Source organism: Spodoptera frugiperda, chromosome 27, assembly GCF_023101765.2.
Source record: "Spodoptera frugiperda isolate SF20-4 chromosome 27, AGI-APGP_CSIRO_Sfru_2.0, whole genome shotgun sequence".
Taxonomy (NCBI): domain Eukaryota; kingdom Metazoa; phylum Arthropoda; class Insecta; order Lepidoptera; family Noctuidae; genus Spodoptera; species Spodoptera frugiperda.
In genome coordinates, this window is record NC_064238.1 from 4,765,770 (window position 1) to 4,776,018 (window position 10,249).

Consider the following 10,249-nt stretch of genomic DNA (forward strand, 5'->3'; position numbering starts at 1 on the left):
TGCCTAGATTGCGTTCGGTACTCGTCACGTGGATCTATAAGAGCGGCGATGGAGAATCAGTCGGCTTTAGTACGTGTTTACTGTGACCGCGTCTCTCACTTTTCTCAAGTATTCGCAACTAAATATTCATTGCAATAAAAATATGCAGAGCCAATGTAATTCGATTCATCAAGCCAATTCAATCAAATAAATTTCATTAAATTATTTATGCAAGGAACAAGAATTTTAATAGTGTATTCCAATGTTTGGTTAAAACCAAATATATAAACAAGAACAAAAGTGATTCGGAAAAGTGTTTGGACAGTTTTAATCCCAGCAATCAAGTTAACTCACGTTTTTCTTAACTTTATGTCACTATGAGAAGTTTTATTTGATGAACATTTTTAGAGCAGATTTTTATCACTTTAATGACAAACCAAAGAAACGTTATCCTTCTCAAGAATTTATCTTTCGTAAGAGATAAGGGTTAATGACTGTAAAATATTTGTAAGAGTAATCGTCAATACAAATAAGAAAAAGTGTGCAACCTTCACATACTGATGCCTGAAGTAGAATAGTAAAGTGATATCACAAAATACCCGTGGTGAAGTGGACGCTAATTGTTTATTGACAACTACTAAGTGTTTATCTACAACAAGAGCTGATGTAACAGGAACTTAACTACCGGAAAATTAATAAAATCACTGCCATTTCAGGCTATAATTTCCCTGTGAGCGACTTTTAGTTTAACAAACATGGGTGAGAAAGAAAAAAATAAAGATATTGAAGAATACAATCCCTTCGAGCATCGGCAAGTTGCGAAACCAAATTCGTAAGTAAAGTTATTTATTTCTTACATAATCCCATAAAAATCCAGAACATACTCGTAATTTTTTAACTAGAGATAAGCGTGATATTTAATTATCTTTTAATCATACGTTCTGAGGTTCGCAAACAGTCAAGTTATTATGCTATTCCGGTGACCGTGAAAAGATCGTTGCATTGCGGTCAAATTTAAATCATCCTATCATTGCAGTCCCGTAGATCAATTCGGTCAAGTCCCAAAACATGTTTGTAATATTGCATCACTGGGGACGGCACGTGGCCCAAATGATTTGTGGATACTACGCGTGTATTGCAAACAATCAGCAAATTTGTAGCCTACCCTATCATGGACAACGCTTAATCAATACCTATTACGATCATTGATAGAATTTGGCCTACTTTTCACATGGTCTATTTTAGAATATAGTGAGACTAACCGTGACCTTACAATGAAAAGGCCAATCAATTTTATTTTAAGTATTAGTCTGCTCTTTTTGACCTGTCAAAATATTCCACACACAACTTCAAAGATGCAAGAATTATACTCGTAGAAAATTTCATACATCTTCAATTAATAAATATTTATTTTCCAGAGACCTCAGATCCTTGGCTAATCTTATAAAGTCTTCATTGGGTTCAGGACTGCTTGCTATGCCTTTAGCATTCTCGAATGCTGGTTGGGGAGTCGGCATTGTAGGAACTATAATAGTGGCATTTATCTGTGGACACTGCGTCCATATATTTGTAAGTATTTTTGTTTATATGAGTTTTTAAACAGACATTAGGTCACTAACACTATCATTAGAACTTGAGAAATTATATTTACCATGTTTATTTATGTCTATGAGTTTCCGATATTTCGGCACTGTTGCAAGTGCCATGATCACGGATGAACTAAGTTCATAATAGAAACTCATAGATATAAATAAACATGGTATATTTACCATGTTTCAAGTCCGTCTCAAGTTCTAATGATAGTATTTTTCTTTCCTTTTATTATGTTATTTTTACTTAAAACTAATACTTACAGAAGTGCGAATTAGAAAGACCAATCAATCGGAATAGGAATCATGATTAAAATCAATAAGTACCTATAATCTCTGCGTGTTTCTTTTTTGTTTACTTGCGTAGCGCATGGCAATGCACGTGCAGTAAACAAATAAAAGTACGCCATACGGTGCACTTGAAAACGAGAGGGTTTAATGGCTTTTTAAACTACTTAATTTCATGTGCAAAATTACGACTTCCTCACGCGTATTCAAGATGCTGTAGTAATGAACAGATGTACTGAATAAATCCTACTAAATCTTTAGTAAATATTTGCCTGTTAAAACTGCTATCAGGCCTTGTATGGTACAACTAATTATTTAAAACACGAGGTACTGGATCTTGACCGTCGGATTTTAATCAGAATTAACAATAAACTTTCTTCTTTTTTGTGGTATAAGCTGGTAAACAAGGAGACGAATCACCTGATAGTAAGCAATCACCCGAAACACCAGAGGTGTTACAAGTGCGACGCCTTTGGGCGTTAGACGTTTGACGTTTTGGGTTAGGAATTTAAGGTTTGTTGGGGAATTTGGGATTCGGAAGATTGAGAACACCTTTACAATTTTCGATTTATTTACAATTGTATTACAATTTGTGACTATTCCTGTTTACAAAGTTTTAAATTAATAACAAATATTACTTTTCAGGTAGAAACATCCCGAGGGTGCTGCCGATTAGAGAGGAAGCCTTTACTAAGTTACTCTGAAACGTGTCGGTCAGCGTTTGCAAATGGACCCAAATGTGTCAGACCACTCGCCAACTTTGCGCAGTAAGATTTACAAAGATTCTTCTGAGAAATATCTACTTACTCAGTGTACCTTAGCAGTTCTAGCTCACTTGTTAACAAAGATCCACTCTCCTTTAATACAGGCATTTTCCCAACATATTATTGATTTCTGTTTCTGTTACTAATTCAAGAAATTAACAGACACAGTATACCACAATTTCAATGACCTTTATAACAAATAAAATAAAAACATCTATATAATATTGCATATTATCATCAGACTTGCATCTTAATGAAGTAACGTTCAAAATTTCTAGTTTTTGTATCAGTTTGCATAGAATAACACGCATTTTAACCAATTTACATAGAAAAACACCCATTTTAAAAATTCTATTCTTTAAAGTAAACATTTCGTTAAAATTTAACATTTGATGTCGTGTAAATAAAGTTATTTTTCCTTTGTTACAGTTTGTTTGCGGAATTTTCCTTATGCTTCACGTACCTTGGCGTCTGTTGTATATTTACTGTGCTAATAGCAACTTCGATTAAGCAGGTAAGGGCAACATATCAATATTAACATTTTTATTTATTCTATTTTATTTCCTTGTATTCTACAATATAAACTCTGCACTGTACAAGATGCTGCATCGCATATAACAGTGTTAGACAGTCTAGAAGTTTCAAAAACATTCTTTATTAGCTGCTAATTACCGACCAACGAAATAACAATGACAAATTATATAGCAGTAAGTTCATTTGAATGACATCGAGGCTATTGCGCCAAAATAATATGTATACAGGTGGTGAAAACCGGAACTAATTACCCAAAACAGGGTGACGTACCAAACCTCATTGGAAAAAGAAACTAGCGACATGACGGACGTAATTAACTCAACAAATAGATTGCTGTCATAATAATGCAGTGCGAGAAAATACATTTTTAATTTTCATGACATGTGCTTCATGCTTCATGACATTATGCTTTCTTAATCTCGTTTGCACATCTTAAATGATAAGATCTAGAGTTGTTATTACAATAACTTGATAATGTCATCTGATGATGAAGACAATTTGTCAGCTTCGGTTAATTCAATTTGCTAGTAATTTTTTATGGAATAATTAATAACATGTATTATATAAAATTAACAGTTGTTATTACATTATGTATATACTTATAGTATATCAGTATTGAGCTCGGCGTTGGCCAAGTTGTCGCAAGTGCGACTGCCGGGTAGTTGTCGGGTTCGATTCCCAAGTAGGACAAAGTATTGCTGGGCCTTTTTCGGCTTATCGAAAATTTCTCAGCAGTAGCACTGAGTCTGGAATTGTTCCCAGTATATGGCAATAGGCTCATCCCTTATTACATGGAACTTATTTATTTATATATGCTTTATTGTACACATTTAAGTAGCCTAGGTTACATACATTTTAAGTAATATACGTTCTATCGGCGGTCTTATCACACAATGGTGATTGGAACTTATATCACAAATGGTGAAAAGTGGGCCAACATTGTACAGTGACATTACGTGCCGTAATGTACCCCTCTGCCCACCTCCTAAGGGATAAAAGGTGTGGCGATAGGATACGATGAAATTAATATTATTTTAATATTGATGTACAGCAAGTGCAGCTAGTATTTACTTTTATTCTTTTATCTTTCTGTATTTTTATATCATGTTCTCATGAAGAAATTGATAAAGAAAATACAGGGATTTCTCACCATTATCTGTTAGAAATTACCTATTACCTACATTATCTTTTCTCTTACACAACACACTCTATTTACGAACGGTGATTTACTAATACTATAAAGACGTATGTGTGATTTACTCGTTGTTCTAAAACCGCGACCAGCTACCGATAGTGGACCGCGATGGGCAGCAACATTTTTTTAATGAGATACCCTTCTCAAAAGGGAGGTTCCTATTCAACAGTGGACTCTAGAATTGTGTCCAGTATATGGCAATAGGCTCACCCTATTATATGGGACTTATAACACAAAATTGTGAAAAGTGGGAATAAATTGTACGTATTCTGATTAAAAATGATGATGATTATGTTTATCTCAGTATGTAAAGGCTTTTTTATATCACTTCTATTAATTGTTACAGTTATTTGACACATACTTGACGACGACGGACATTCCAGTGGAGCAATATTGCCTAATGCTACTGGCGCCGCTTTGCCTTCTCTGTCAGATCAGGCACTTGAAGTGGCTCGCTCCATTCTCCTTGCTTGCCAACATCCTTCTGTTCGCCACCTTCGCAATATGTCTCTACTACATATTCAGGGAACCACTGACGGTCAGCGACAAAAGTGTTGTTGGAGATTTATCAAGACTACCAGCGTTTTTATCGTAAGTACCTAAATTATCTTATGGATCTTCCCTTCAATTTTGTGTAATTTTGATGTCAAAATGTTGAAAGTGATAAAATGTTAAAAAGTTTATAGTATAGTATAGGTGCAATGGTGATATATTATGCATGTAATATACATATAAACATTTCTCTTGAATCACTCTATCTATTAAAAAAAAACCGCATCAAAATCCGTTGCATAGTTTTAACGATTTAAGCATACAAAAGGACATAGGGACAGAGAGAGTGACTTTGTTTTATACACTATGTGATGATTGTAGAAAAAAAGATTTTTTGTTACATTGTATTTTATGCACAACAATTTACTTTATAAAGTTACGCAAAGACTGCTAACTGAATTAACTAGTTAGTGCCTTAGGTCAGTAACAACAACTAGATATAGTACCCTCCATAACTCCTCTACTTTATATCTGGTTGAGCACGTCTTAGATGTCACGTTGCAGATTCATGTAATAAATAATGATACATCTAGACGCCATGCCATGGTCATAATGAAAATTATCCATTGTTTTTGCTAATGCTGTAATTTTACAGCGAATACTTATACCTAGTTATAACACCATTAGGTTCCTATTTACATGATGATGATTTTGCATTATGTGGTATACTCAATGGGCAGTTTTCGTATTTCTTTCTATTGTCTGAATTAATTAGTCACCTTTATTTACTATAACGACCCTACAATTAAGAGTAAATGAATGAACGCTTACGTTGAAATTAGCTTTTCCATAGAACAGTTAATTTTTATGTTCCTTTTGTTTGTAAATACGTAAGTATGTGATAAATGATTGAATGTTTTACTATAATAATTATTGGAAGTACGCAATTATAGTAACACAATTACGCGTCAATTATATAAACACTTCGCAGAAATTTAAATAACAAGTTATTTGACATAAATAAGAAACTTTATTTTATAACGGGGAAAACCTTCAAAGGCGCCTTGGGGATAAAAGTCTAGGGATTTTGGGATTTATACCTTAATAAAACCACCCCGGTGGCCACCCTCAACACCTGTAAGGGACACCGAGTCCTCTTAGTAGACCTGCTTCTGGACCCCCGCGGTGCAACGCCTGTTACGGCATATCCCTAAGGAGACTTGTGTCTCCCATGAGCCTCAATGTGCAAGTTGCACGCAGCACATGTCCACTGTACCACCGTCTTCCATGAGGTCACTGGGTGGGTGACATTCATTAGAGCCTAATTGTGATTTGTGATGCTTCTTCACAGGACTGTGATCTTCGCAATGGAAGGAATAGGAGTGGTGATGCCAGTGGAGAATACGATGAAGAAACCCCAACATTTCCTCGGATGCCCAAGCGTTATGGTGATCGCAATGTCTTTGGTGATGTGCTTCTATACAATCTTAGGAGTGTTCGGCTACCTCAGATATGGAGAAGCCCTCAGAGGAACTATTACGTTAAACCTCCCGATGGATGATTGGTAAGTTTTAGTATTTGAACTAACTATTTTTTCCTGTTGCCTTGTTGGTCGAGTGAAAATTTCTCAGTAGTAGCACGGAGTCTGGAATTGTGCCTAGTATATGGCAATAGGCTCACCCCCCTATTACATGGGACTTTTAACACAAATGGTGAAAAATGGGTGTACATTGTATAGCGGCATTACGTGCCGTAATGTGCTCCTCTGCCTACCTCTTTGGGGATAAAAGGCGTGACGTAGCAAAAATATTTTTTCCTGTTCAGACTGCGGTTGAAAGTAACGGTGTTTTAGGAGAAAGCCGATTACTTACGCATGATTACTTGATTAATCAAGTTTATAGTTGACACTAATTACTTGATTAGAAATTACTTTTGAACGTGACCATTGAATGAAATTATAATACCATTGATTATAACCATATTTGTAGAACTTAGAAACTATTACGTACGTTCCTAAACGAGCTGACCATTAATTTGTAGAATTTTTTAACGTTCGTAAAGAAACAGTGTTTCTCAGGGACCGGTATTAAGCCCAACGTATCTATAGTTCATTATTTTAGAAAATTATTTACTTAGAAGTCTTATTCTAAGTAAATAATTTTAGTTTATTTAACAAACACCGTAATACAAAAATACTAAAATAAAATCCGTATTAACAAATATTATAGTTACATACAACATTTAAATTTGTCTTTTTTGTTTCAGGCCAGCAATATGTGCAAAGTCTTTCATATCAGTGACCATTTTCCTAACCTACCCTCTTCATTTCTTCGTTGTGATTGATATATTCACAAGATACGTCCAACCACGTGTGCAAGAAAAGTATCACAACGTAATGCAAATCTCTACCCGGATCATAATTGTCTGTTTTTGTGGTAAGTTATTAAAATGAGAACTTGTAGTAATTTAAGATGAAAGACATAAATGTTAGTATGTATGTATATCGTAGACTACATCGTTTGTCGAGTGGTCGCAAGTGCGACTATCGGATAATGGGTCTCGGGTTCGAATCCCGCGTCGGGCTTTTTTCGGTTTTCCGAAAATTTCTCAGTAATAATCGTAGCACCAAGTCTGGAATTGTGCCCAGTATATGACAATACGCTCACCCACTATTACCTGAAACAAATGGTGAGAAGTGTGTGTACATTGTACAGCGGCATTACGTGCCGTAATTTACACCTCTGCCTACCATGAACTTGTCTTAAAGTTTATTTCAGCAGATACTAAAACGATTTGATTACTGAGATTAATGAAATTAGGGGCAAATAAAAGACATAATTTTGCACCTTGATATATAAAATGAATATCTCAACAGCACAAACATTACTGACCCACATATAGAATATACAATAATAAATTTAAATTGTCGTCTTAATCCTACGCCTTAATACAAGCCATAATATTTAAATCCTAGAAAATTGTTATGAGTGTTCTACTTATGTTAAATGGATAGCGACCTTGTATCATTTCAGTACCTTTTTCCCATTGGTTCATTCGCACCGGCCTATCAGAGCGCCGAACACGCTCTCGTTTTGTTTTCGTTCAACGTAAAACAAACTCGTACTAAGCCCTGTGTAAAACATAACCTTAACATACTGGCACTGTTTATTTATTTTAGTGCTAATTAGTAAATTACTTTGGTCGTAACTACTGGGTCAATTGTTACAATTTACTTTATTACTTTTAATAGTATCTCAGAAGATGTGTGAGAAGAATGGTATTTCCAGTTTTAGTATTTTTACTCATTTAGTTGTTATACCTTACTTTTTGTTATTATATAACTACAATCTCATTACCTCCTAAACATATTTGGAGTTATTGGTTTAATTAATTTCTGTTAATGGTCATCTTATCCATTTTCGTCGTATCTACATTTTTTTAATAATACGTTGCCCCACTCTTAATTTCCTCTCGTGTCGTGCATGCGTATCATGTGTATGTTTACATAACACATGACACCTTAGTATTCTGGTCTGGACACGAAACCACAACCTGTGGATCACATGGAGACTTGTTCCGTGCGAGAATCGACACGTTGCACGACAGCCAGATGCTCAGCCACCTCGCCAACCATGCATCCCATACTACTACTACTACTAACCCATGTTAATATAATTATATTGTTCACAGGTGGCATTGGTATCGCGCTTCCATTCTTGGAACAGATCATCAACCTGGTCGGTGCTCTGTTCTACTCCATCCTTGGTCTCATCATACCAGGCGTCATTGAAACCGTCTTCCGATGGGAAGACCTTGGCAGATACAACTGGATTCTATACAAGAACATCATCATCGTCTTCTGTGGCATGTTCAGTCTCGTCTCAGGGTGCACCGTCACTATCTCTGATACCATAGAAATGATTCACCAGAAAACTGAATAAACAAAGACTATTTAAAACAGTATTCTTGATAATTACATTAAGTGAAGTACGATAATCTGTGATTAGTTTACATAATTATAAAGTTAATTTAATTATTGTTGTAAATAGGTTAAATAAATTATGTCATACTATTTTCTTGTATATTTATTGGAAAACCAAAGATGTGATTACTAACAAAATGTTGGGGAATAAACGAGCGAATTGTGTTAAGTGGCTAAACAAAGATCAAAACAGTATTATATATCACACATATTTCAATCACCAAAAACACAAATTGTAAGAATCTAACGTCATACAAGCTAAATCGAGTACATTCAAAAAATATAGTTTGCTATATTTTCACGCACAAATAATAATATTTGTGCGTGAAAATATGCTCATACACATACACATGTACATGAGCTGAATCTCCCGAGATGACTTTTAGCTCATAGATTTTACGCTGAATATAATCATATAGTCGGGCATTAGCCTTAATGGGCCCCATCTGCGGTGGTCTGATAGCCATTTGTGGAGGTTCGTTCCCTCACGCGCCCCGCCCCTTTCCTTAACTAGCATGACTTCTTGGCTGAAGGAGGAGACGGCTTCCCATTCCCCCTCGCCATGGCCTGAACCAATGCGGAACGCGAGAGTTCGTCGTCGCCGACCACATCCTTGAGGATAGAGCATACACCGTATGCTCCACCGTGTCCTCCAGGCAGTCCTCATAGTGATGATAATCATGGGCAACTTTTTTTTCACCGCTATTATAAAATAATGTCAATGTTACATTTATTACTTGCAAAAAGATATACCTAATTTATTTTACATGTTACATGCAAAATGCCGCTCAACTGACAAGCTCATAGTAATATTTCTCTTGTCTAGCCGCAGCCGACGTAAATTGAAGGAATGCTTTCGGCGCGACAGTTATTTCTGCGTGACCTTATTAAACAAACGTGATTTTATTGGTCGCTACACACCCGCGAATTTATATTAAAACCAATGAATGAATGTTTCTTATAGTAAAATGTTTCATGGCTAAATAGGTATCTTAGAAATTATTGTGGTATTGACATAGTTATTTTATGCTGTCCAAAATTGAGACAAACACGTATGTAGTATCAAAAAGCCTAGATTCATTTCAGGTGCTTAGAAATAAGCTCACCTTCTAAGATACTCGTAGTATGATAGCGGAGCAAACTCTAGCGAACAGACAATTTTAATACCTACTTAAATAATATTATCTGTTAATAGGTTCTTTAATTTTAGATTATTCGTAATCATTTTCATATCAGCGAAATCCAAAAAAGGCAAAGCGACTACCAATAGATGGCGCAACAACACACATCTAAATATATCACTATCCCACGCGACCACCGCTGCAGCCAAAAACTAGTTAGCAAAATATTTATAGACACTATTTACATACTGTTTGTTGATGGTATTTTTCATCACTTCATACAAAACATTTTTTTTTGAAACACC

At 35.3% G+C, this 10,249-nt stretch overlaps 1 protein-coding gene across 2 annotated transcripts; it reads left to right on the forward strand.

Moving 5' to 3' along the window:
• Positions 1-45: 45 nt before the first annotated feature.
• LOC118263391 (proton-coupled amino acid transporter-like protein pathetic) lies at positions 46-8,913 on the forward strand. 2 transcript variants are annotated; one of them, XM_035575339.2, is made up of 9 exons: positions 46-155; positions 696-811; positions 1,398-1,548; positions 2,502-2,623; positions 3,050-3,134; positions 4,696-4,940; positions 6,193-6,405; positions 7,107-7,276; positions 8,532-8,913. In XM_035575339.2, the coding sequence occupies exons 2-9, from the start codon at positions 735-737 to the stop codon at positions 8,780-8,782; spliced, it is 1,314 nt and encodes a 437-aa protein (XP_035431232.1). In that variant the 5' UTR covers positions 46-155; positions 696-734; the 3' UTR covers positions 8,783-8,913. The 2 variants fall into 2 exon arrangements, with proteins under 2 accessions (XP_035431232.1, XP_050561215.1); XM_050705258.1 differs by having other exon boundaries at positions 59-811.
• The last annotated feature ends 1,336 nt before the right edge of the window (positions 8,914-10,249 follow it).

What these genes read in the sequence shown, in the direction of transcription:
- LOC118263391 (XM_035575339.2), top strand. Translation starts at nt 735, where the DNA reads ATGGGTGAGAAAGAAAAAAATAAAGATATTGAAGAATACAATCCCTTC. An exon ending in GACACTGCGTCCATATATTT is followed by an intron (nt 1,549 to 2,501) that starts GTAAGTATTTTT and finishes ATTACTTTTCAG; the next exon opens with GTAGAAACATCCCGAGGGTG. An exon ending in AACCTCCCGATGGATGATTG is followed by an intron (nt 6,406 to 7,106) that starts GTAAGTTTTAGT and finishes TTTTTGTTTCAG; the next exon opens with GCCAGCAATATGTGCAAAGT.